The 26,267-nt window shown below is 56.2% G+C and overlaps 1 protein-coding gene across 1 annotated transcript in view; it reads left to right on the forward strand.

Annotated features, from left to right (window-relative positions):
- Positions 1-26,267, forward strand: part of WHRN (whirlin) — a 48,368-nt gene that overhangs the window by 20,297 nt on the left and 1,804 nt on the right. The window contains exons 3-10 of the mRNA XM_040083531.2: positions 4,309-4,434; positions 12,751-12,953; positions 14,381-14,417; positions 15,889-16,101; positions 17,161-17,367; positions 23,007-23,078; positions 23,481-24,054; positions 25,907-26,085. Coding sequence (XP_039939465.1) covers positions 4,309-4,434; positions 12,751-12,953; positions 14,381-14,417; positions 15,889-16,101; positions 17,161-17,367; positions 23,007-23,078; positions 23,481-24,054; positions 25,907-26,085 — 1,611 coding nt within the window. The remainder of the gene's footprint in view (positions 1-4,308; positions 4,435-12,750; positions 12,954-14,380; positions 14,418-15,888; positions 16,102-17,160; positions 17,368-23,006; positions 23,079-23,480; positions 24,055-25,906; positions 26,086-26,267) is intronic.

A 26,267-nucleotide genomic window follows, 5' to 3' on the forward strand; every position in this document is an offset into this window, starting at 1 on the left:
AAAACTCTGACCTTGGGCTCCCAAATGTTTCTGTGTGATGCACGCAGGAGTTCCCTGGGGCTGGGAATGGCACAGGGAAGGAGGTGGGCGCTGGCCAGTGGGAATGCCGTGGTGACCTTGGATGTTACTGTGCCTCCAGGACCTGATGGGGCTCCAGGAGAGCTGGAGAGGGACTGGGGACAGGGGCATGGAGGGACAGGACACAGGGAATGGCTTTAAGCTGAAGGATGATAGAATTAGATGGGATCTTGGGAAGAAATCCTTCCCTGGGAGGGTGGGCAGGCCCTGGCACAGGGTGCCCAGAGCAGCTGTGGCTGCCCCTGGATCCCTGGCAGTGCCCAAGGCCAGGCTGGACACTGGGGCTGGGAGCAGCCTGGGACAGTGGGAGGTGTCCCTGCCATGGCAGGGGTGACACTGGATGAGTTTTAAGGTCCTTTCCAACCCAAACAATTCTATTATCTGTGGTGTGCTCAGTTTCCCCCACAGAGCAGCTGCCCTTGTTTGCTGCCTGTGTTTGGGATGGTGTCAGGACCGTCTGGATTTAGGAGCTCGGAGTGATCCCAGCTCACCCTGAGGCGTGTTACAGCTCCTCACCCCAAGGGAGCTTCAGCCAGCGGGGAGAGTAGAAGCATAAAGTGGAAATGGAACCAAAATGCCCTCTTTGGGCCAGGCCTTGGCCCTGGAGTGTTACCCACAGGTGTGCCAGCCTGAGTGCAAGAGCCCAAGCGAAGGGCTTGGCCCAGGGAATGCCGTGTTGAGGGGATGTTCCCAGAGGGGCCCTGGATCACCACTGTCCACCGGGAACATCAGCCTGGGCACAGGTTTAGCTCCCTCTTGGACACAGCTGGGCTTGTGCTCCAGTGTCACCCCAGAGCCGTGCGTGGGGCCAGGCTGGCAGGAGTGTGACAGCTCTGCACCTGGGACAGCCAGCAGGGCAGGGCCACCCCTCCTGTCACCACCCCCGTGCTGTGCCCTCTCTGAGACAGAGACACTGGGGAGGAGAGTGCAAATCCTCCCCTGGGACCCTTAAGCCCCTGGCACGGGGTGGCTCAGCCTTTGCTTCATCCTGGCAATCAGTTTATCTCTCCGTTGCTCCTTTGATGCCTTAGGATTTTACCTTTTATATATTTCATCTATTTGTGACCCTGCAGTTCTTTAGTGTAGAACTCCAAACCCCCCACACGGTGGGAGCTGCTGCTCTCCCATTTTGGTCACACACAACAATTCCTCTCCAGGCCTGGGGATCAAGGACACCTCACTGCCTCAGGCCTGAGAGATGGAAACAAAAGTGAGCTGGGGGAGCAAACTGAGGGTAAATTACTTCATTACCTGAAGCTGTAATTGGGAGATGAACCCCCAATCTGCAAATGGACCAAACTTATAAAAGTGTGAAACCCGTGACCATTGTCCATTTTGGGTGCAGCCCCTGGGGGGCTTCATCTGCCCTAAATGCATCTGGAGACCCTTCAATAAACAGAACTGCTTTTTATTCCCTTACTCTTGTCCCAAAAAGGCATCACCTTCCCTCCCCAGCCTGACCCCCCCAGCCCTGCCTGCCAGCACTCTCTCCTTCCCCTGCCGTTCCCAAAACCTGCGGTGTGTCCGTCAGCGGGACGCTCCCTGCTTGTTCCCTGTTCATTCAGGGAGCTGGAGCTATCAGCTGATTAAGAGATGCAATTAAACCCTCAAAAACCCAACTTGCTGGGCTGCCAGCGGCGCTGAGGAGCGCTGAGGTTTTCTCCACAGCTGGAGTTTGCTGGGGTTTGCTGAGGTTTGCTGGAGTTTGCTGGAGTTTGCTGGGATTTCCTGGGGTTTGCTGAGGTTTGCTGGGGTTTGCTGGGGTTTGCTGGGGTTTGCTGGAGTTTGCTGGGATTTCCTGGGGTTTGCTGGGGTTTGCTGGAATTTCCTGGGATTTCCTGGGGTTTGCTGGGGTTTGCTGGAGTTTGCTGAGGTTTGCTGAGGTTTGCTGGGGTTTGCTGGGGTTTGCTGAGGTTTGCTGAGGTTTACTGGGGTTTGCTGGAGTTTGCTGAGGTTTGCTGGGGTTTGCTGAGGTTTGCTGGGATTTCCTGGGGTTTGCTGGGGTTTGCTGAGGTTTGCTGGGGTTTGCTGGGGTTTGCTGGGGTTTGCTGAGGTTTGCTGAGGTTTGTTGGAGTTTGCTGGGATTTCCTGGGGTTTGCTGGGGTTTGCTGAGGTTTGCTGGGGTTTGCTGGGGTTTGCTGGGATTTCCTGGGGTTTGCTGAGGTTTGCTGGGGTTTGCTGGGGTTTGCTGGGGTTTGCTGAGGTTTGCTGGGGTTTGCTGGGGTTTGCTGGAGTTTGCTGGAGTTTGCTGGGGTTTGCTGAGGTTTGCTGGGGTTTGCTGGGGTTTGTGGCTCCAGGGTTTCTGTGTCCGTGGCTTCGGTGCCTCTGGAAGCGCAGGTTTGCCCGGTGCAGGGGTGAGCAGAGCAGCTCACGTGGCAGCCCCTGGGGAGCAGAGGGACAGAGGGACAGGGGGTATCTCTTACTCCATCTGATGCTGTCCCCATGGTGGGGGAGCAGCTTCTCAGCTTACCACGATAATGTTAAAGGGAAATGGAAATGTCTGCGTGTGTAGCTGCCCCTCCTGGTGCTAACCCCAGCGCGTGAAAATGTCATTCAGGGGCTTAGAGAGGGGATTTTGGCATTCCAAGTCTACTCTGATATGATCTGTGATTCCTTGCTGCATTTCTCCTACTTCAATTTTTCCCAAACTGGGGAATTTTTTGAGAGGCACGGCCACGGTGGGGTGAAAAACACAGGAGGGAAATCCTAAACGCCATCAGGCAGATTGGGAGATAACAGCACTTCAGAAAAGTTGAATATTTTCCTAATTTTCAAAAGCACTCAGTGAAATGTTCTGTGGTCCAGAGCAAGGTTTCCCTGTGAGGAGAAAACCAAACTGCCCTTGGATGTGACAGGCAGCTGCTCCTTTGGGTGGGTTCAGTGCCCAGCTCGTCTCTCCAGCATGAAGCGTGAAGGTCTCTGCAATTCCTTTATAATCCTTCCATGCTAAAATTGTTTCCGGCACTTTCTGCCTTTTAAAGCAGGGAAAGGAAACGCAGGGAACATCAGGTTTCTCAGAGGAGGATGCTGGTACGGGTAGTTGGTGTCTCGCAGTTCTCATTCCAGCTTTGCCTCCATTTCTCGAAGTCCAAAATTTGGAGCCTGAGGTGGATTTGTGTCCTGCTGCTGATTTCTGTGTTTCTATCTCCAAGACTGAAAGTGGGTTTTCAATACCAGCCACTAAGACTGGCCTGAATTCCCTCTGTGATGCCATGTCCTCTAGAAAGATGGATTAATTACTGACTTGAAGCTGGGAATTATTTTCCCATCCAGGTAAACGTGCAAGATTTTGGTTTGACTGCAGCGCAGGGGTCTAAATATAAAAGCCCTTCACAAACAGCTTGTTTCTGGTTGTTCCTGTCAGCGTGAAACACATTTTGGCTTTTCTCATTTGTTTTTATTCCCGCTGTCTGCTTTTCTCCGGAAGTGACTCAAAACTTGGGGGCAAAGCGAAAAAAGAACCCTGGAGTTATTCATCTAGACAGCGTCATGCAGCGAGCGAACAAAGGCCATTTCAAATGGGGAGTCCTCGAGGGAGCTGAGCACAGGATTGCTCACGCACTCCAAATTCCCACCTGAACATCCAAATCTGGTCGGGCCCTGCGAGGAGGAGAGGGTGGATGAAGGCAGATGGAAGCTGGGTTTGCAAATCAGCGTTTGGTGGGGAGAACAGCTGTCCTGGCGCTCTGGATGGGTTGTGGGAAGTAGGAAATGTCCCCTGCAATGTGTGCTGGATCTAGGGAGGGTTTGTCCTGGCATTAATTGGAGATAATCGGGCAGGTGGCAGGGAGGAGGAGCCCGGGGGTTTGTCCTGTGGGGAATGGAGCTGCCCTCGTTCCCAGCCTGGCTGGAGGGGGATCATGGCTCTGTGTGCACGGGGCAGGGATCCCAGAGGGGGAATTCACAGCCAGTGCTGTGAGCACCCCACTGGTGCTCGTGGGGCTTTGGGGGTTGCTCTCAGCTCGGTCTCTACCCCTGAGGTGCGCCTGTAAAAGGAGAGAGTGGAGAACTGCTGTGGATCAGCTGATTTGTGGCTGAAAATCCACCCTCATGTGGCTGAACCTCTCAGCCTGCAGAGCTTTTCCTCCTGGTGCTCCCACCGCCTCCTCAATCCCACAGGATGTCCAGCCCAGGGACAGGGCAGGGGTGCGGCTCTGTGGATCTGTCCCACCCCTCTGTTTTGGGCAGCACTTGGACACCTCATAAACGTCTCTTGCTATTCCTCTGCAGGTGAATCTGGTCCTGAATGAAGGGAAATCCCTGGGCCTCATGATCCGAGGAGGGGCAGAGTATTCCCTGGGCATCTACATCACGGGTGTGGACAAGGGCTCCGAGGCAGAGAGCACCGGCTTGAAGGTGAGAGTGACCCCAGAGAGGGGGGGAGGTGACGCAGGGATGTGTCCAGGTGGGTTTGGGATGTCTCCACACCATCCCTGGGCAGCTGTTCCAGGGCTCTGCCACCCTCAGGGAAAGAATTTATTCCTCGTGTTGATGTGGAACTTGTTGAGTTTTAGTTTATGGCCGTTGCTCCTCGTCCTGTCACTGAGCAGAGTCTGGCACCATCGTCTGACACCCCTTGGAGTTGTTTATATGGATTGATGGGATCCCCTTTCTGTCCTCTCTTCTCCAGACAAATCAGCTCCTGCAGTCTCCTCACCAGAAAGTTCCTCTCACCTGATGCTTTGAGATTTTAGCCTTTCTATTTTTCAAATCCCGTACTGCATTAGTGTTTAACTCTAATCTCCGTATAAAGTGTTAGTTACTGTCTCCACATTTTGGTCGGACAAAACAATCCCTCTGGCCCTGAGGATGCTTCAAGGATCCCTCATTGTCTCAGGCTCCAAAAAGTTTCAACAAAAGTGAATTGGTGATGGGGGAGGGCAAACAGGGGGTGAATGACTTCATTATCTGAAGCTATAACTGGAGGATTAACTCCTGGTTTATAAATGGACCAAACTTATTTCTCTCTGAAAATCTCCATTGTCCATCTTGGCTGTAGCCTCTGGGACGCTTCTGACTGCCCAAGGTGCATCTATTGAAGGCCTTTAATAAACACCCACTTCTATTCTCTCAACCTGCTCTAGCCTCTGTTCCAGGCAGCCTCTCCAAGGTGTCACACCTCCCTGAGCTGGCAGGGAAGAGTTTTCCATTAAAGCTGTGTTCCCGTGCCCTCTTGCTGCGTGTCTCCCCCCAAGGCGCTGGCTGTGGAGGCAGTGCTGTGCCAGGGGCTGCCAGCCTGCCTGCAGGGCAGCGTTCCAGAGGCCAGCTCTCAGCTGGGGAGTGCTGGCTCCTCCCGCAGCACCGGCGCTCACAGGATCCCGTGTTCACCGGCAGAGCCAGCAGCAGCACCCTGGGGACAGGGATGCCTTAAGAGCACATAAATGAAACAACACACTTTTGGGATAATGCTAGTGCAGGAGGTGATAGGAAAGCTGGCCTTTATTGGAGGCCTCCAGGGGCAAATATGGGAAATGTCCACAGAAGCCCCCCTGTGGGGTGAACACGGTTTTATAACTTTAGCCAATTAGCACAGTTGACAAAATCACCAATTAGGAGCACAAGTGGTGATGCAATTCCCCCTGTTCCAGCCCCTTTTAAATCCTCCCCCCTCAGACGGAGCTGAACTTTGTTGATGAAAATGTGTCTCAAAGAGCTGGTTTTTGGCCTTGGTTCCCAGGGAGAACCAAGATGGGATAGGGGCTTTGGAATATATTTTATCCTGCCTATCAGGGCAGGGGAAAAGTACTGGGAAAACTAAATAGGAATTCAACAAGAGGCTACAGAGCTCCAAATATTGGTGTAAAGAATACAGAGAATGTAGAAAAGAGAATATAGAAGTCATCAGGCGCCAACAGAGCAGGGCTGGTCCATCAGCAGGCTGGCTCAGTGACCTTGGCTGCTCCCACACTCTGACAGGCTCCTGAGGGGTGCTCTGGGCTTGGGCTGCACGGGGCAGAGCTGGCTGCAGAGCTCCTGTGCACGGAGATCTGCACCTCACCCCCTGCACACACGTGTCCCCCCAGCCCCTGCAGCCTGCCCTGCACACCCCAGGCCGTTCCCTTCTCTGAGCATGCTGCTGGAAGGGACACGTGGGGTTACAGCTCTGTGTGTTCACCAGGGGAACGAGCTGGAAAGGGGGCAGTTGGAGGTCTCTGTGTGCCAGACAGAAATGGGGCACGTTTGACACTCACACTCCTCAGGCTGGATCGTTTTTCTTCAGTCACAGTTTCTTTTCTGGTGTGTTTTTCCCTCTGAATGAGCCAATTCCCTGCAATGATGTCCAATCGCTGCTTCCTCCCGTGCAATCCCATGGGCTCTGAGGGTCAGTTCTTTCCTATTCCTTCTGTCAGTCGAGATCTGATGCATGTTAAACTCTGCAGTGTCCTCTCGATCCCCTGGGCTGGTGCTGGGCTGCTGAGGATGAGGGGTGATCTGCTCTGACCTTTGTTTGTGCAGTGAGGCGTTTCTTGGACTCACTGATCCTAAAGGTCTTTTCCACCCTAAAGGATCCTGTGATTTCCCCATGGCTCAGCCCTTGGCTGTTTAGGGCTAAGCCTTGGCTTTGCCCAGTGGCCCCATAAAGTCACTTAAATCAGTCAAGGCTGGCAGCACGAGCTGGGGACAGTGTGCTGGAGAGACACGAGCCTGTCCCTCAAACTGTTGTGGCACTGAGGTCACCAGAGTTCCCTTTGTAGCCAAGGAGACTTTTTGGGATAATGCAGCCACTGCTGAGCTGTCCTGAGCACTGCAGGCTCCTGCTTCCCTTTGTGTCACAGAATAAAACTGCTGCACTTGGAGGTCTGGATCGATCCAAGGTTTAATCTCTCTCAGGCTCTAAGCAGGGAAATGGACCCTGGGCTGTGAAGGGATCACTGGGGCACGGGACAGGGAGCTGTAGGAGCATCCTAGAGATGGCAGAGTGCTTTTCAGGCTGCAGAGGTGCTGCTGGGAGCTCCCTGCGGAGCCCTGGCGTGCAGGATGCTGCTCCAGGCTGGCACCGCTGCCCACACCCCCGGCTGGGTCCCAGGGGCCTTGGTGGCTTCATCTGCCAGAGGGGCACAGGATTGCAAGGCAGGGACAAGAAGAGGCACAGGACAGTTTGTTTGTGCTTGGCAGAGCTGGGAGGGGAGGGACTGGCTGGAGCTGCCACGGGTGACCTTGCTGACGCTTTGTCCCCTGTGCCAGGGTCAGGATCCATCTCCTAAACACCAGACTGAAAGTTTATATGCAGGATAAGAAAGAAGAAGCTGCATTGTTTTGCTTGGTGTTTTTTTCTGTTTGATCCAGTGCTGCTCCAAATCCCTGGTTTTGCTGTGCCGGGGAAATCACTGCTTTTGTTTTTATGCATCCCCCTGGCAGTGAGCTCGGCAGAGGAGATGTCACAGGGACAGTCCCAACAGCAGAACACCCGGCTGAATCCCTCCATCCTCATCCCATGCCTGCTTGGATGCCAGGAAATAGCCACACTCAGCCCCCAGAGCAGTGCCAGCCCCCAGAGCAGTGCCAGCCCCCTGTGCCCCCGGGTCCTGCCACTGTTGTTTCCACACCTGAGCCTCTGCTTGTTGATCCTGGAGATCTCCCCCCTGGCTGCTCTGCTCTGCAGGCAGTGATTTGTGTGCCCAGCAGGCTCGTGCTGCACTGGATGTCAGCCTTGGGGTGATTTCAGTTCCTCACAGGCGCTTCCCACGCTGATTTGTGTGTGCTAGGGGCTGTAAATTCAGCGCAGCCTGGAGGTTTGGGGGTAAAAAAGGCCTTTTATGTCCTGCTGTTAGACATGGCCGGGTGCAGATTGCTGCTCCAGGTGCTGCTGGGAGGGATGTGATGCACAAGGAAGCGAGACCTGGTAGGTAAATGTGATTTCCAGGTAATTTGTTACTCTCTAAAATGGAAATGTTGTGGGTTTGCTCCATATGGGCTCAACACAACCTGGCTGGGTTGATGGGAAGGTTCCTGCTGGATCTTCTGTGGGGTTTGCTGCTTTCCCTGAGTTTGTTACCAGGATTGAGCTGATTCTCAGGTGATGTTTAGATGAGAGATAAGGCAGAAATCCTTCCCTGGGAGGGTGTTGAGGCCCTGGCACAGGGTGCCCAGAGCAGCTGTGGCTGCCCCTGGATTCCTGGCAGTGCCCAAGGCCAGGTTGGACACTGGGGCTTGGAGCAGGCTCTGACAGTGGGAGGTGTCCCAGAGGTGGCACTGGATGGGCTCTAAGGTCCCTTTTAACCCAAACCAATCCAAAATTTTGCCAGACATTTCATTTTTTACCTCCTTGCATCTATGGCACCAAATCGGAATTTTGGACTCTTTTAATAATAACTAAAATAAATAATTCACGTTTTGCACTTCCCTTAAAATTTGACCCAAGGGCAAACCAAAGGTGTTGAAAGCCAGGCAAAGCCAAGGAAGTTTCTCTGAGGCCCAGAAACTTTTGCCAGCTCCAGAAACAGGGACCCAGGTTCTGAGATGAGGGTCCCAGAGGAGCTCCAGCCCTGCTGGTTCAGGTGCTGCTGCTCTGCTCCCTCAGCAGGCAGAATTCCAGCAGGAGCCAGGCTGGATCTCTGCAGTCAGTCAATAACTAAATATTCATAGTCCTGGCCTTGGCCTCCTTGGTGTTTGTTCATTCATGGAGCTTCTGACAATGTGCTCTTCGGGCTTCAAATCTGCTGCCTCCGAGGAAGTTCTGAGAGTGGAAAAGTGGGGGTTAGAGGGCTGCAGAGGAGGGAGGTGAGTCAGCCTTGTTTGCTTCCAGCTCCTGTCCTTCCTGCCTCCTTCGTGACGTTCCCAGCGGTGCCCGGCACGAGCTGAGCTCCTGATGCTGTTCCTGGCTCTGCTGGCCCCGATTCCTTCCTCGCTCATTTTTTTCTGGTGCTGTGTTTTGTCAGGATTGGGGTTCTTTTTCCTCCTTAAGCCATTTTTGTTTTCTCTCCTTGACCTTTAGATGAGAAAGAGCGGATTCCAGGGAGCTTGCTTTGAGCAAACAACTCAATATTGAGCTCCCAGAATGAGGGCTGGGGTGAAAAGGGCTGCCACGATCCATATTTATCCAGATATGAGAGGAGAGGGAGAGGGAGACTGTAAATGGGAAGAGCTGAATGATTTTACATCAGCAGTGGCTGTCAGAGAGCAAAGACTAATTTAAGCTGAGAAAGATCTCCAAGATCATCGTGTCCAAGCATTCCTCCAGCACTGCCCCATGTCCGCAAGTGCCACATCCACGTGGGTTTTAAATCCCTCCAGGGGTGGGGACACCAAAACTGCCCTGTGTAACCTGTGCTGGACAACATTTTCCTTATTTTCCCAATATCCAACCCAAACCCCCCCTGGCCCAGCCTGAGGCCGTTCCCTCTCCTCCTGTCCCTGTTCCCTGGGAGCACAGCCCGACCCCCCCGGCTGTCCCCTCCTGTCAGGAGTTGTGCAGAGACACAAGGGCCCCCTGAGCCTCCTCTTCTCCAGGCTCAGCCCCTTTCCCAGCTCCCTCAGCCTCTCCTGGTGCTCCAGCCCCTTCCCAGCTCTGTTCTCCTCCCTGGACACAATTTGGTGTCATCTGCAAACTCCTGGGGGTGCCCTCAAGCCCCTCGTCCCAAAGCCACCCCTTGAAAGCCGCATTGAGCTTTGAGGTCTGGACGCAGACAAATATCCTGGAAAAGAGAAGATGAGGTTAAAGCCTTGTGGCTCCCTCAGAGTTTGGGAATGAGCTGCAGAGTGAGAAAGTCACTCAGGAGGTTCGTGGTTGTGGTACCCAGGATGTAACGCTTCTCCTGCTCCTTCCAGTGGTGCCACCTTGATGGGCACAGAGATCTCCTCTCCTGAGAGGCCACCAGAAAGCTCCCCCCATCAGTGCCACAACCAGTGCCACCCCCAGAGAGCCCCTTCCCTCGCTGGGCTGTCCTCTCCCCTCTGTCTGCGCTGTTCCTGCTCTTTGGGCTGCCTGTCTGGGGACAGGAGCCGTTTTCAGCCACAGCCCCCCTCATCTCCTGTCCTGCTGGCAGGTGTCTCCTGGATCCTCCCCACAGGTTCTGTTGGACATCGATGATCTGCCCTCGTCTGTTTCCCTGCTGGAGAAGCTGAGCACTTCCTTGCTTACTGCGAGCCTTCATTTGGTCAATTCCAAATTGTTCCATACATTTTCCTGCCCCTATCTTTAATTTCTTAAGGGCTTTTGGCAATTTGTGCTGGAGAGAGGCTCCTTCTGCTTTAGTGGTATCTCCAGTGTCGTTTAGGCTCTCTGCTGGCACTCCAGTGGCGTTGAGCAGGACTGGCGCCAGTGCCAGCCCACCTGGCATCCCCTTGGCCCTGTAATTCCCAGCTCAGTTTGGTGTCGTTTAACTTTAACTCACGTTTCAAATCCCTTGCCTATTTTCCTGTCTGTGTGATTGAATTTCTCCCAGAGCCAATTCTGATTATTTCCAAGAGACTTGAGGTGCTCAGAACCCTTGTCTGAAGCCCATTAAGTTTCTTTTGACTGCACCTCCCCTTCCCCACTGTCTCCAGAAGGAGAAAGAGCCAGGGCTGTCATCAAGGTGTTATTTCCAAGCTCTCTGCTTGTCATGGTCTGTCACTTTTTGCGTCTCGTGTTCAGCCCCTGCATTTCAGGCTACATTTTTCCCTAGGAAATGAGAATAATCCACATTTTCAGGGGTGTTCAAGCATTCAGCGCATCCTGGGTATCCACCCACCATTAGCTGAGCACAACTGAAAAGTAGTTCCTGAAATATCCAGGGCAATAATTTTCCTGTGTTTTATTCTAACTTTCTTTTTTTTCTTTTTTTTTTTTTTTTTTTAATGTCTTATTATTACTTCTTTTATTCTGCGCCAGTTTGGAGCTGTGAATGCAACAAATCATTTCCCAGGGTCAGCTTTTGTTTTAGTAGATGGTTCTTTCGCATCTCTGCAGTTTTTTTGTTACATTCCCACTTGTCCTTGACTTTGGGGAGAAAAGTATAATTATTATCTATGTTAATTAGCAAAAAATCCAGAGCCCCTCTGGTCTCCCTGATGTTATGAGAGCGTGCCAGACTCCTCTTGGTTAAAAGGAGGAATTAAAGATTGTTAAACCTGTGTAACTGTCCTGAACCAAAAAAATCATGAAAATTTAATCCCTGGTATGGTAAACCATTAAAGATTCATAATTGCAATAAAACAGCCTAATCAAATTTGGATTTTTGTTGTTTTGGTGCAGCTGTGACCTCTGTGCTCCTTGTTTGAGCAGCAAAATCCATTCCAGGGATTTTCTGATGGATCAGAAGGACCCTGGAGGTGATATTGGTGCACCTGAGCGGGTGTTTCTCTTGGCACTTTTTCCCCTGGCAATAATTCCCCTCCCCTGTTACGCTGATAATCAGCAATTTTGTGACAGCAGATTTAAAGCTGACAGAGCTCGAAGGGAACCTGGGATATTTGTGGAGCCCCACGGCTGGGAACTTGGTCATTTGTGTAATTTGCCTGCCCCTGGGACCCCTCCCTTTGCACTTCTGGGATATTTTAGCTCACTTCCTACACAAACCATTGAACTTTATGATGAAGAATGAGGCAGATCCACTCAGGGTCCGTGGATGGAGCTCAACGTGGAGCTGAGCTCTGCTGCATCTGGACTCAATCATCCTAAAGGCCTTTTCCAACCCAAACGATTCCATGATGCTCCTGCTCCAGGTCCTTTTTCCCTCAGCACCACTCCGAGCATCCTTCCAGCCTCTCTGAGCCTCCTCTGTCCTTTGAGCAGAGGGAAGGGCAAACAGGAGCCCTGCTCTGGCTGCTCATTATTGCCAGCATTATTTTGTACAGCTCCATCCAGCCCCCCCACATGATCTCCTCTCTAAATTTAACAGGCCTAATCTCTTCCATCTGTCCTTTCACAGGCACCTTCATCTGATACTGATCATTTTCCTTTCACTTCTCTGGAGCTTTTCTCTCCCTGTGTCTCCTCGCTGGCCAGGCAGAACGGAAGATCCCTACTGTGTTTGGTAGAGCTGAGCTGAGGCCTGTGGTTGAGCAAAGATAGGAAGGGTCACTCTCAAAAATGTGGTGTGTCAGGAACAGGGTGAATTGTGATCTGGGAGTGAGGAGGAGCAGCCCTGGATGCCCCGGGAGCTCAGAGGAAGAGGAGCTGGGATGAAGGGTTAACTCCAGATGGGTGCTGGGTCTCAAACAAGACCAGGCTCTCAGGGCAGCTCCTGGTTCCAGCAAAGGCCTTGCCCACAAAATGAAATCTCTTAGGAGCAGCTGGCAGGAAATATCAGAGGAGAGACGGAATGCAGCTGTCCCAGATGCTGCAGTTGACAGGGTGCTGGAGGCTGTGGTCGGACCCTCCCTGCTGCATGCAGAGATCTGAGGTTTGGAGCTTCCACAGACGGTTCCTGGCCTGCCAGAGCAGCAGCAGGGACTGGGGCTGGAGGCCTTGATGTTCTTTGGGGTTGGTGTGGTTGATGGAGTGGGCAGAACAGTCTGAGTCGGGATCCTGGGCAGGCCCCTCCAGGCCGCACAGGCTGCTCCTCACTGCTGCCAGCTGCAGGGATCGGTCTCCATCCACCAGCGTGTCCCCTGCTCCCTCCAGTCGCTGTGTCCCTAATTTGGAGCGGGGTTAGACTGGGCAGCACCTCCCTGCTGGGACAGGAAAGTGCCACCCCCAACAGGGAAGCTCCGAGGGCGCACCAGGCTCAGCCCATCCCGGTTCCGCAGGTGGGAGACCAGATCCTGGAGGTGAACGGCCGGAGCTTCCTGAGCATCCCCCACGACGAGGCCGTGAAGCTGCTCAAGTCCTCGCGCCACCTCATCATGACGGTGAAGGACATCGGGCGCCTGCCCCACGCCCGCACCACCGTGGACGAGACCCGCTGGATCACCAGCTCCCAGCTCGGGGAGACGCTGCTCAGCCCCGCGGGGTACGTGCCCCTGAGGGGCGTCGCTTCGCTCCTCGCGCGGGCGCCGTTCAATGTGGCTGCTTTCACCTTCTTTCCTGCTACGGTCGGGAGTGAATGATCGGGAGACGGTGTTTCGTGTTCGGACTCAGATGTTTGTTCGTTCTTATCTACGTTACAGTCTCACGAGCTGTGAGTTCTGGCTAACAAAGCGAAAAATGGCTCCCTCTCTCTCTCTCTCTCTCTCTCTCTCTCTCTCTCTCTCTCTCTCCAAGGCCTTTTAAGCACAAACTGTCCAATTAAGAGATGACACCTAAATTATTTTTACTTTTTTACCCAATAACCAACCACCCGTGGCCCGCAATACAGATTTTTCTACCCAATTACAAGGTACCACCCAGACCCATGAAGAAGAAGGTGAAAAAGAAGGACTTAGCCTATGCCCTAAAACCTCCATCTTGCTTTATCTATATTACTATATTCTAAACCCTTAAACTCTAAGTTTTCCACCCTGTGATGTCACACACTTCTATTCAAACTCCACACCCACAATCCCAGTGCTGTCACTCAAATTTGGAAGCCTTTTCCAAGGCCTCAGGTCCAATGCAGTGTTTCCTTGGGGGTCAGTGTCTGGCAGCACAGAAAGCCTGGAACTCTCAGTGCCCTGGGTTCTAACACATGCCTGGGGAGCTTTTGGGGGGGTTCTGTCAGCTCAGAGCCCCTGGGGGTGCTGACAGGCCCCCGGGAGGGTGGGGACCCCCCAGCCCACCCATGGATCTCCCTGTTCTGGGTCTGGTTCCTGTCCCAGGGAAGCCTCTCTGGCCTGTAGGATGGATTGCAGTGGTTTCAAGTTTGCCTATTTCTGTTTCACAAGTTTCGGCACTAGTTTAGTGCAGTGGTTTGAGTGGCCACTAGAATTATTCACTCTTTTTCTGCTGTGAGATAGGATTGGGAGAAAAGCAAGGCAGGGTCAAAACTTAAAAGGGTATAAAGACAGGTTTATTAACAAAACTACAAGAGAGAAATAAATTAAGAAGAATTAGAATAAAGCTCTCAAAACACTTCCCTCACCCCCAACAGCTCCTTTTCTTTCTTACTGACAATGTATAGGGACAAAACTTGGAACCTTAGGTCAGTTTATCACCTATAAAATAGTCTTTTATCAGTTCATTTAGAGAGAGGAGTCTCTTTTGGTCTGCCATGGAAACTTCCCCTCAAGAAAGAACAGCTCTCTTGTGGCTTTTAACTCTCACAAAATCTGCGTTTGTGAAGTCCCTCCTGTGTCACAGCCTGGGCTGTGCAGGTCTGGAGTCTGCCCAATGCTGTGCTGCCCCTTCCCCTTGTCCCCAGCAGAAGCTTTTGGCTCTCCAGAGAGGACAGAAGGCGCCAGGGGCTGTGCCAGGTGACAAGTGACAGTGTTCAGTGCTAACTGATCTTCTCCCTCCTCGCAGGGCAGCGGGTGACCATGCCATGGACGTGGCAGCCAGGGTAAGAAGACATTCCCGACGCCTGGTGAAAACACCACTGCTCCTGTGTTTTGTTTTCCGTGGGAGGGAGGGGCCTGTGCTCCTGGTTATAGCAGGGATGCTGGTTTGGGGTTTCAGCGGGCCTTTCTCCTCCCCAGCTGTGTTCCACAGTGACACAGCGGTGTCCCCTCTCCTGTGCCACTTCCAGGGCACATTTGGTGCCCTCTGGCCTTAATGGGCAAGGGGCAGCGACCACCCATGCACAAGGGCCGTGGGGACCCTGCCCACCCTGCAGACTCCATGCTCATGGGGGCTGTCTCCGGGCCCTGGCAGGTGCAGGGAGCTGAGCCAGCCCTCTCCAGCCCAACAGGCGCAGGGACTCACCCGCGCTGTGCCTGCAGCTCCGTGCCAGCACCTTCCCCACACACCTCCTTGCAAAGCACGTTGCTTTTACATGGAAATTAAGCGGGGAGGTTTCACAGGTGGCTCTCCCTGATAACAGCTTTGTATTCTTTGCTGGCAAAACACTCCCAGCCTCAGCTCCTCTCTGTCTCAGGGATAGTCAGGGTCTTGTCTGGCTCCATGTCCCTGTGGCAACTCTGCCTGCGAGGAAACACTAAGGACCTCCCTTTCTCAAAGGGAAAAAGTCTTTCATGTGCAGCCAGCCTTGTGTCTCCCTGGGGCTCCTTTGGTTGCCAGTGGCTCTTTCTTCACTAGGGTCTGCTTCAAGCTGGCAGTGGGGGCAAATCTGCCTTTTCCACATGATGGGGAGCTGGCCTGTCTCCTTGGCCCCATTTCCCCCAGTTCTGCCAGGGAGGAACACAGCCTGGGATTAAATCACTGCTTGGGTGGGGGATAGGATCTCTGCTTGCTGAAAAGGGATGGGAAACTCAACTGGTGCTGCATGACTTCAGAGAATGAGAGAATCACAGAATTTCCTGAGCTGGAGGGACCCACAGGGATCACCCAGCCCAGCCCTGTCCCTGCACAGACCCCCACCAACCCCACCCTGGGCATCCCTGGAGCGCTGTCCAAAGGCTCCTGGAGCTCTGGCAGCCTCGGGGCCGTGCCCATTCCCTGGGGAGCCTGGGCAGTGCCCAGCACCCTCTGGGGGAAGAACCTTTCCCTGCTCTGCAGCCGGAGCCTGCCCTGGCCCAGCTCCAGCCCTTCCCTGGCTCCTGTCCCTGTCCCAGAGCAAAGCTCAGCTCCCCTGATCGTGGCTCTGGAGTTACCCAAACAGGTGGTGCCACTGAAAGGCTGATGAATTCCTGAGGAAGCCTTCCTCCTGTCATTGCCAAAATCCTCCTTCCAGTCTGATTCTCAGCTCCCCAACAGGCAGTGTCTGACACGAGGCAGAGAGGGCTGGAGGGCCGAGCCCAGAGCGGGGCTCTCCTTGGTCCCTGTGCTGCCCAGCCTGGCTATCTCAGCAGAGCACTGCCCACTTCCCGCTGCCAGGCCCTTGGTGTCCCAAGGCTGTCCCCTGTCCCCTGCAGCCGCTGTTCTACCGGGGGCTGGCCGGCTCGCAGGTGACGCTGAGCACCATGGTGAGCCAGACCCGTGTCATGCTGGAGGAGCAGGCACGGCACCTGCTCAACGAACAGGAGCGCGCCACCATGGGCTACTACCTGGACGAGTACAAGGAGGGCAACATCTCCGTGGATGCCCTGGTCATGGCCCTCTTCGAGCTGCTCAACACACACGCCAAGGTGAGGCCCTCACCAGGGCAGGGGCTGCTCCTTGGGGCTGGTGGGCTGAGCAGAGTCACTGTCACGGTGTGGGCATTGTGACACTGTGGACATCGTCATGGTATGGGCATTGTCACAGTGTGGACGCTGTCACAGTGCAGACATTGTCACAGTGTGGGCATTGTCATGGTATGGGCATTGTCACGGTGTGGACATTGTCACAGTGTGGGCATTGTCACAGTGTGGGCACTGTCACAGTATGGACATTGTCACAGTGTGGGCACTGTCACAGTGTGGACATTGTCACGGTGTGGACATTGTCACGGTATGGGCATTGTCACAGTGTGGACGCTATCACAGTGCAGACATTGTCACAGTGTGGGCATTGTCATGGTATGGGCATTGTCACAGTGTATACACTGTCACAGTGCAGACATTGTCACAGTGTGGGCATTGTCACAGTGTATACACTGTCACAGTGCAGACATTGTCACAGTGTGGGCATTGTCACAGTGTGGGCACTGTCACAGTGTGGACATTGTCGTGGTGTGGACATTGTTACAGTGTGGACATTGTCACAGTGTGGACATTGTCACAGTGTGGATTTTGTCACGGTGTGGGCATTGTCACAGTGTGGGCCTGTGCCTCCAAGGTGATCTGCTCAGAGAAAGGGGGAGGGTGCAGGAGCCAAATCCACATTATCAGGGAACCAGCAGAGAATTCCACCCTGATTTGGGTTGGAAGGGACCTTAAAAATCACCCAGTGCCACCCCCTGCCATGGCAGGGACACTTTACACTGTCCCAGGCTGCTCCAAGCCCTGTCCAGCCTGGCCTTGGGCACTGCCAGGGATCCAGGGGCAGCCACAGCTGCTCTGGGCACCCTGTGCCAGGCCCATTCTGGGGGCTGCAGGCTGGTGTTCAGTGGCAGAGGAGCTTCTGGTAGCATTTAGGACCAAACCCTCTCCATCACCCGCCAGTACATCCCATTGCCAGTGCTGACCATGGTGGGAGGGAGATCTCCAGCTTCCCAGGAACGTGTCTTTGCTCCAACCTGTCTATGTCTGCGTGTGCCTGGCCAGTTCTCGCTGCTCTCCGAGGTGCGGGGGGTGATCTCCCCGCAGGACCTCGACCGCTTCGACAACCTGGTGCTGAAGAGGGAGATCGAGTCCATGAAGGCGCGGCAGCCCGCGGCGCCCAGCACCGACTCCTACTCCATGATGTCCTACAGCGACACCGTCTCCTCCTCCAGCAGCCACTTCACTGCCACCACGGTCAGCTCGGCCCGGGTAGGTCCCTCCTGCGTTAACCCCTTCCTGTCAGCACCTCCTCCTGGCAATCCTACAGCTGCCTGCTTTCCCTGCGGTGCTGGAACCCCATCCCACCCCACAGGGAGCCCTGGCCAGCTTCCCCCATGGGCTCCCCCAAAGCTTTTCTTTATCCATGCAGTCCGGGTGGTTTGTAGGTGATGCCATGAGGTGCTGGCTGTCTCTGTGCCCCTCACACCAAGGTGCTGCTGTCCCCTGCTCGAAGGCTGCGTGTGCCTTCATCCCAGTGAGGGACAGAGCCTGCCTTGCTTCCAGAAACCCACCGGAGCTGCGTCCACGCAGAAATGCCAGCTGTGCCCCGCTGCTGTGCCATGCCTGCTGCTGTTCAGCAGCTCTTCAGCCACCTCCCCAAGGATGCTGGCTGCCTGCTCCCCATCCCAGGGGCAGCCACAGCGGCCAGGCAGCTGCAGGATCCCATCCCCAGCCCACTCTCCAGCACTCAGCAGCACTCCCACGTCTCTGCCAGGCCCCTGTCGCACGCACCGTCTAATTAAGTTACTGTAATCGCCTCAGACTGTGCAGGCAAACAGCCCCCAAATTAATTTCCTCTCCATAAAGTGCCTTTCATCATAAATGCATTAGTAACCTTGGAAATTAAACCCTTGGTGGAAAGCAGGAGGAACAATGTGCTGGTTCCTCAGCGAGGGGAGCAGCCCACGGGGGTGGGATGGGGCTGTGGAGAGCCCACCCAGCACAGCCCCTGGGGGAGAGGGGAGGGGGCTTTCCTGGGGCTCTGCCTGCCTAAGAGAGACCTCAGAGAGTGTCAGAGCACCAGAGCTGTGCTTTTGTCCCGTTAAATCCACAAGTGCCCACAGGAAAGCCGCCTGCTCAGGCCAGGAGGCATTTCGGTGAGATCCTTTCAGGATCTGCATAAACAAAGTGAGTTTTGCTCTGCTCTCCAAGATGCTGCTGGGAAAATTTTTTCTGAGGGCTGGCACGGGTCTGCCAGGATTGTGTGCTGAGCGTGACACCCTGCTCTCACGCTGTGCCCGTGCCTGGGGCCGTGCCACGTGCTCCAGGTGTGCCTCCTGCTCCACCACACGTGCCAAACGCGGCTGCCCGGGCCGGTGTGTGAGCAGTGACCCAGCCCCACCTGGCACACGAGCCCAGAGCTCGGGGAGGGACACCAGGGTGCTGCTGTGGCACAGAGAAGGGAGTGGGCACTGCTTCCTTCAAGAGCACGTGTCCCTGGGTGCCACTGCAGGGCCAGCCTGGCTGTGTGGCACCTCTTCCCGTGGCTGTAAGAGCATGCCCTGCTGCTCCAGGCTCTGCCTGATGATGGGAATGCTGCCCCTGGAGATGGCTGTGCCCACTCTTGCTGAAGCAGCTGCCAAGCAAAGAGCCCCAGCTCCTGGTGGGTGGGTGCTCAGATGGCAGCAGAGAGATGCCCAAGCGTTCCCTCTGCCCTCAGCCCCTGCTGCTGAGCCCTCCCCAGCCCCCCTGGCAGCAGGGGCTCACTCCAGCCCTCCCACCCAGCCCTGGGTGCAGCTGTGGGTTCTGCGGGTGGGTTTGGGACGGGGGCAGCGCCGTGCCGGGATTTGCTCAGCTCGCTCCTTTGCTCTGCACCTTCCCTGACGGTCCGTTTTTGCTTTTGTGCTTGTTTCCCTCTGCTCTCTCTCCCCCTGGCACATCCCAGGAGCGACTCCTGTGGCTCATAGACCTGATGGAGGTAGGGCTGCAGTGGCTGGGCAGCGTGAGCGGGCAGGGGAGGGACGGGCTGGCCAGGGGGTGTTGCAGCTGCTGCAGGTGGCACGGCCACCTCGTGTCACCCATCTCTGCTGCTCCTCCGTGTGTGCACAGAAGAGCTCCTTCCCCAGCCCTTGGTGCTGCAGCGCCCACAGGCTCGGCTTGAACCAGGCCCAGCTGGTACCTGAGTGCCATGGGCACCTCGGGGATGGGGTTTTGGAGGGACCAGAGGAGTTGGGGCGTGGCAGACCCCACACTGCCCTCCCTGCCCTGCCTGCTGCTGTGCTGTGTGGCTGCCTGGGCACCCTGGCTAAACACCAGGAGAAAATCGTAGAACACTGGGTGATTTGGGTTGAAGGGACCTTTAAAGCCCATTTAATTCTGCAGTGAGCTGGGACATCTTCAACCAGACCGAGGTGCTCAGATCCCCAGTGTCCAACCTGGCCTTGGATATTTCCAGGGATCCAGGGGCAACCACAACTTCTCTGGGCACCCTGTGCACCTTGTGCACCTTGTTATAAAACACATCTTCCTTTATCTAATCTAAACCGACCCTCTTTTCATTTAAAACCATTCCCCTTTGTGTTATCACAAGCCCTATTAAAAAATCTGTCCCATCTTTCGCACAGCCCTGTCCAAGCGGTGAAGTGCCACAGCAAGGTCTCTGCAGAGCTCCTCTTGTCCAGGCTGAGCAGCCCCAGCCCTCTCAGCAGGCTGCTGACATCCCAGCACACATCCTTAGGACGGGGGAGAATTTTCCTCATGGGCCTTGGGTGTGCTGCAGTTCAGGGGTCAGTGCACTTGCACTGTGTGTGAGAAACCCTCAGCCGGGCTGTGGATGTGGGGCAGCCCCAGGAGCGCCCTGGGTCCTGCCAGGGCTCCTGGCTGGGAGCAGGCTGAGGGAAGCTCCAGGTGTGGAGCTCCTTCCCTGCTCCTGGGCCGGGAGGGAATCACAGGGATGGCACAGGGAGCGAAGAGTGGGGCAGAGAGCTGGGAGAGAGGAGCTGCAGCTGTGAGCCCGCCCCAGGAGCTGCACCCCTGTGGGAATGGCTCTTATCCAGCAGAGGATGCTGTAGCATTCCCGGACGGAGTTCATCCCAACACCCAGACCGTGGGACACTGATGTTCTGGCTTTGTGACCAAACATGGTGGCACCAGAGCAGGCCACCTGTCCCGTGCCTGAGTGAACTTCCACCAAAAACGAGCAGGGCGAGGCTGGGCAGGCCTGCCGTGGGGTGATTCCATTCAGGAATGCCTGAAGGATGCTTGGGAATGAGACAGTGCTGTGTTTGACCGTGCCAGCCATGGGTGCTCAGCCACTGAGTGCCACCAGCACCTCCTGGAAATCCTGGGCTCCAGGTGAGCCCTGCAGGCAGAGACCAGCTGCAGACTGCGATAATCAGGTGCAGCATGTCTGACCAGAGCAGTGGGTATTCCTGGTTTTTCTGGCATTCCCTTTGTCCCTACCCCCTGCCCAACCCTCAGTGTTGGGATGAAGGGATTGATATCTCTGTGGGTTTTGTTTTTCCTCTCCACCACCTCCTAGCAAAGCTGCTGCCATCCAGAGGTGCCTTCTCCTTCCAGGGCTGGTTCCAGAGGTGCTTTGCTCCCAGCTCCCTGGGATATCCCACGTGGAGGGTTCCCACGGGCTGGGAATGATCCACACAGAGGAGGAGGATAAGGGCAGAGTGAAACCACTGTGTGGAGTTCATTGTGCATGCTTAGAGCCCCTGAAATCTGGAGCAGAGGCTGGTGGCTCCTCCATCCCTGTGGCTGCATTGCAGAGGGGGAGATGGAAGGGAAGGAAGGAGGGAAGCCAGGATTATTCCCAGGCTGGGGCAGTTGTTCCGAACAGAAATCCTGCAGGACTCGGGCTGAGTAGCTCAGCAAAGCCCTCGTTAGCAGTAACTGGAAATTAGGGGACTGATTTGGAGCTGAGAGGTTAATTAAAGGTTGGGCTGTGTTCCCCGGGGAAGTGGCAATTTCTCCATCCTTTAATCTGCAAATGAAAACCGTCCTCGGGTCTGAGAGATGCTCTGCAGCTCCATCACCCCTGCTGGGGACTGTTTAGGAGAAGGACAGACATTTCCCAGCTGCTCTGAGGAGGGGCTGGAAGGGCCTCACCTGGCCCCAGTTTCTACAAGGAACTGGAAAACAGATGGAGTAAAAGAACAGGAGGGAGCAGCCTTCTCAACAGGGACTCATTTCTCAGGGCAATGGCTTCCATGAGCCTTTCAAGGGAAATCCAGGCAGGCACAGCCCCGAAATAGCCATGAAAGCAAATGTGCTCAGGATCCTCGTGTGTTATGGCCCCCAGCAATCACTGTTTAATTGCCTTTGCCCCCGAAGAACCGAGCCTGGGGAAAGGCAAATCTCCTGCTCAAACACTGCAGCAGCCAGAGGTGCCCTGAGGAGGAGGAGGAGCAGCGTCAGTGTCCCAGGCTGGGGGGCACAGAGCTGGCAGTGGCACTGGGGGACAGTGGCTCAGGACACACTGCTCCTTGCTGCCAGGCCAGAGCCGGGACAGGGCCTGTGACGGGCACAGGCCTGGGGGAAATGGCCCTGGCGGGTTTTAGGGGGCATTGGGCAGATTATTCCCATTTTAGTGGTGACACAGCTGTGCCAGTTTGGCTGCTGCCAGTCATATTCCCCAGAGCAGCTGTGGCTGCCCCTGGATCCCTGGCAGTGTCCAGGGTCGGGTTGGACGGGGCTGGGAGCAGCCTGGGACAGTGGAAGGTGTCCCTGCCATGGCAGGGCGTTGGAATTAGATGATCTTTAAAGCCCTTTCCAACCCAAATCCTTCCGTGATTCTCTTTAAAAAGCCTTTATGTTGGAATAACTGAGCATGGAAGCACCCCGTGCCAGAGGAAGGTTTCCCAAGCGAGGCTTTACCTGTCACTCCCTGAACAAGCTGTTTCTTTGTGTTCTTATTCTCCAGGGCTCCTTCAGAAGCCACAGGGATAAAAGCACTTTACATCAATGTTTTTGCTGCTCCTCTAATGGTCTTAATTGTCTCCCGTGTCTATTTTGGGCCGTGAACATCTCACAGGCACAGCAGCAGCCTCCAGCAGCTGGGGGAGATGCAGATGCACCAGCATTTCAGCTAATCAGCTGTTTACCCTGCAATAAAGAGCAGGCACTTAAGCACAAACTGTGCCCTGCCCCATGCAAACAGCCCTGCGAGCTGGCAGGAGCCAAGTGCAGCCTTGAGGAGCAGCACACGCCGAGCGAGGGGAGGCTGAGGCTGGGTTTGCCCTGGGGAGCTGGGGATGGTCCCTCCTGGGAGAGGATTCCCTCAGCAGGGCCAGGCACAGCTCCCCAGGGCAGAGCTGCACCCCCAGCTCCGCTGTGCCCCCCGCTCTGCCCCCATGACCTAGCCAAGCTCTGCTTGGCTGCACCCACTGCCTGTCCCTGGGCCCATCCCCACTGACACATTCCCACAGGAAATCCCTTCTGGGTTTCTGGAGCTGTGATATCCTCAGAACTGTGGTGTGGCATTTCCTGATGACATTTTCGGGCTCATTCACAAGTGACGGCGGCTTCTCTTTGCATCTGAGACCCACTGCTCTGGGATGCAGGGGAGGAGAGTTTTAAATTTCTATTGTCCTTCCTCTGGGGAAAAAAAAAAAAAAAAAAAAAACATCCAGGTATTGAACCCTCAGGGCTGGTTCCTCCCCTCCTTCCAAATCTGGCGGGAGCAGCTGATTTGGGCCAAGAGGAGCTCAGGCCACACCATCCTCTGAGCACATTCCTTACCTTGGGAGAGCCTGTACAAAGCTGGGGGTCCCCAGGGCACCCCCAAGGAGACAAAAACCTTTGGGGAGGGGTTTGGAGCATCCCTCTGTCACGCTGGCGCCGTGCTGGTTGCTCCTGCTGCTGTGCCATGGCTCTCTCTTCCTTCTCTGCCCTCTCAGAACACGTCAGAACTGGAGGGAGCTGGGGACTGCCACCAGAGCAGCATCAACACCCTGCCAGATGTGTCGCTGGTAAGGAGCAGGGGGCACAGGGGGGGTCCTGGGTTGTGCCTCAGCTTGGGCAGCTCCGCCACACCAACCCCCAGGGGGGTCACTGGGTGCAGTTCATCAGAGGGGGCCGGAGGAGCAGCCTTGTGCAAGCCAAAGGTCGGGGGGGTTGTTCTGCGGCTGCGCTCATTTGTGAGTCATATTCTCGTTGTGGGAAGGTCAGGGCGGTGTTTCTGTGCCACTGCCAGGTCAGGGAGGTGTTTCTGTGCCACTGCCAGGTCAGGGAGGTGTTTCTGTGCCACTGCCAGGTCAGGGAGGCGTTTCTGTAACAACCGGCTCCTTTAGCCGTGCTCAGCGCGAGGAGATGAAGATGCGCTGACCCTGGGCCCGGGCACGGCGTCCTACAAACTCCGCTTGCTTTGGCAGGATGATCTCTCCTCCTTCCCAGAGGAACCACCCAACTTCAAGCCTCCTCCTCCTCCGTCAGCCCCCCAGCCCCTGGAGCCTTCCTCCGCCCAGCACCGCTTCCCGGCGAAGGACAAGCCCAAGCGCCCCTCCTCCGAGTCCTCCCAGTCTGGCCTTTTCTTCGTGGCCCCCCGGAACCCCTCTCCCCCGGCCAACGCCCCCGAGAAGGACGCGGTCAGCGTCACCTCCACGTCCACCGAGGATTCTGCCCCCGGCGCCATCTACGCCACCATCTCCCCGTCCCTGCAGGGCTCCCGCAGGCCAGCGGACGCCCAGCTCTCCTTGCTCGGCCAGCACCCCATCGGGCCCTTCCCCAGGGTGCAGTCCCCAGCCCGCCTCAAGAGCCCGTCCCCGGAGACCCTCCGGAGCCCCCCGTCCCCGTCCCCTCCTCCGCCGCCCCCGCACCCCGCGCCCCCTCCCCCGGACAAGGGCAGCCCCCAGGCCGCGGCCAACCAGCATTTCATCATGGTGGAGGTGCACCAGCCCAACAGCGAGCCCGACGTCAACGAAGTGAGGCCCCTGCCCCAGGCCAGAGGTGGGTGTCACATTAGCAGCTGGAAAAAAAAACATCGCCGGGGTGTCGGGAGAGGGATAAATGGGACAGGACACGGATCTCAGGGTTTCGGGTCTCGCGATCCCAAGGTTGGAGCATCTCTCCGATGGGGAATGAGGGAGCTGGGGGTGCTCACCTGGAGAGGAGATGGATCCAGGGAGAGCTCAGAGCCTAAAGGGGCTCCAGGAGAGCTGGAGAGGGACTGGGGACAAGGGATGCAGGACAGGACACAGGGAATGGCTCCCACTGCCAGAGGGCAGGGCTGGATGGGAGACTGGGCAGGAATTGTTCCCTGGCAGGGTGGGCAGGGCCTGGCACAGGGTGCCCAGAGCAGCTGTGGCTGCCCCTGGATCCCTGGCAGTGCCCAAGGGCTGGACAGGGCTCAGTCTAGTGCACGGTGTCCCTGCCCACGGCAGGGGGTGGGATGAGATGAGCTTTAAGACCCCTTCAAACCCAGGCCGTTCTGTGATCTCCAGGACCAGAAATAATTCTGATCCTTTCCCATTAACTGTATTTTGGGCGGGATAAAAAATTCTAATTGTGCCCACACTCAGCTTGGGACTCACGTTTATCTGAGGAAAGAGAAGTGGAGGTGAGGGAACAGAAATGGAGATGGACGAGGGGCCCCAGAGGGGTCTCAGGATCCCTTGGAGATGGAGAGGGAAAGGGGGCCCAGGAGGGGTCTCAGAGATGGAGAGGGAAGGGCGATCCCTTGGATCCAGGGGGATCCTGGGGGTCCATGGGGACCCATGGCAATCCTGGGGGTCCGTGGGGATCCAGGACAATCCCTGGGGTCCATGGGGATCCATGGCAATCCCGGGGGTCCATGGGGATCCGGAGCAATCCCGCGGGTTCAGGGGGATCCAGGACAATCCCACGGGTTCAGGGGGACCCATGGCAATCCCAGGGATCCATGGGGATCCAGAGCAATCCCGCGGGTTCAGGGGGATCCAGGACAATCCCAGGGATCCATGGGGATCCAGGGCAATCCCGGGGGTCCCGGAGCGCCCCCGCCCCCCCGCGCTGCGGTCCCAGCAGTGAGGGTGGCAGTGTCGCCCCCGTGTGGCGCGGCGCTGTCGCTGCAGCCGGCGCTCCCCGCGGGTCGCTGCTGCTGCTGACATTTCCAGTCTCCGTCTGCACCTGGTCTCCATCCTTGATCTCCACCCTCAACGGGCAGAAAGCTCCTATGTGGCAGCACCTCTTCACTTGGCTTCGTCGCCGTCTCCTCCCAGACCCTGTTGTGGCCTCCCGCACGATCCCTGAATTCATCACTCTCCCGCTCTGTCCAGTTTGGGATCTGGGTTGGATTCCAGACCAGAGTTTGAGGCCGCTTGTCTCTTGATGCTGCCTGTGCACGGCTCTGCTCTTCTGACAGGAGGGTGCAGCGAGGTCGGGGTCAGTCTCTCCTCCCAGGAAACAGGGACAGGACAAGAGGAAACAGCCTCAAGCTGTGCCAGGGGAGGGTCAGGTTGGATATTGGGAAAAGCTCTTCACTGAAAGAGTGGCCAGGCAAGGGGAGAGGCTGCCCAGGGCAGTGGTCCCTGAAAGAGTTTAAAAGCCGTGTCAATGTGGCACTTGTGGACACGGTTTCCAAGTGGCCTCGGCGGTGCTGGTCTCGTGGTGGGACCCGATGATCTGAGAGGGCTTTTCCCACCTCAGCGATCCCACGGCTCTGTAGGGCTCTGCTTGGGAGCCTTGCTGTGCAGCCCCGGTGTGAGTCCCAGGGGAGCTGCCCAGCCCTGGGAGCGGGAGCTGCCCTCGCTCCGTGGCCCGTGGGGCTCGGCCGGCGCCGGCCCCGGCGCTGCCCAGCCGCTAACACCGCGTCTCTCCCCAGCCTCCACGCTCTCCCAGCTGTCGGACAGCGGGCAGACCCTCAGCGAGGACAGCGGGGTGGACATCGGGGAGGTCGAGACGAGCGGCAAGGACAAGAGCCGGCAGCCGGGCCCCGGGAAAAGCCGGAGCCTCAAGGAGGCCACGAGGAGCGAGGGGGCGGCAGAAGGGGCCTCCAAGCCGGTGAGGGGGGCCTGGGGTGCTGCTCTGTGTGGGAGGGGGCACCCAGGGGTGCCCCACTGCCTTGGCCGGCCCGTTCCACTCCCCCAGGCAGCAACCACTCGTGCTTAGCTGGGATATTTATCCTCTGCTGAGGCAAATCAGTTCTCGGGGGGGCTGAGCTGTGGGGAAAGGGGTCAGGAGCG

Source organism: Hirundo rustica, chromosome 20, assembly GCF_015227805.2.
Source record: "Hirundo rustica isolate bHirRus1 chromosome 20, bHirRus1.pri.v3, whole genome shotgun sequence".
Classification (NCBI taxonomy): Eukaryota; Metazoa; Chordata; class Aves; order Passeriformes; family Hirundinidae; genus Hirundo; species Hirundo rustica.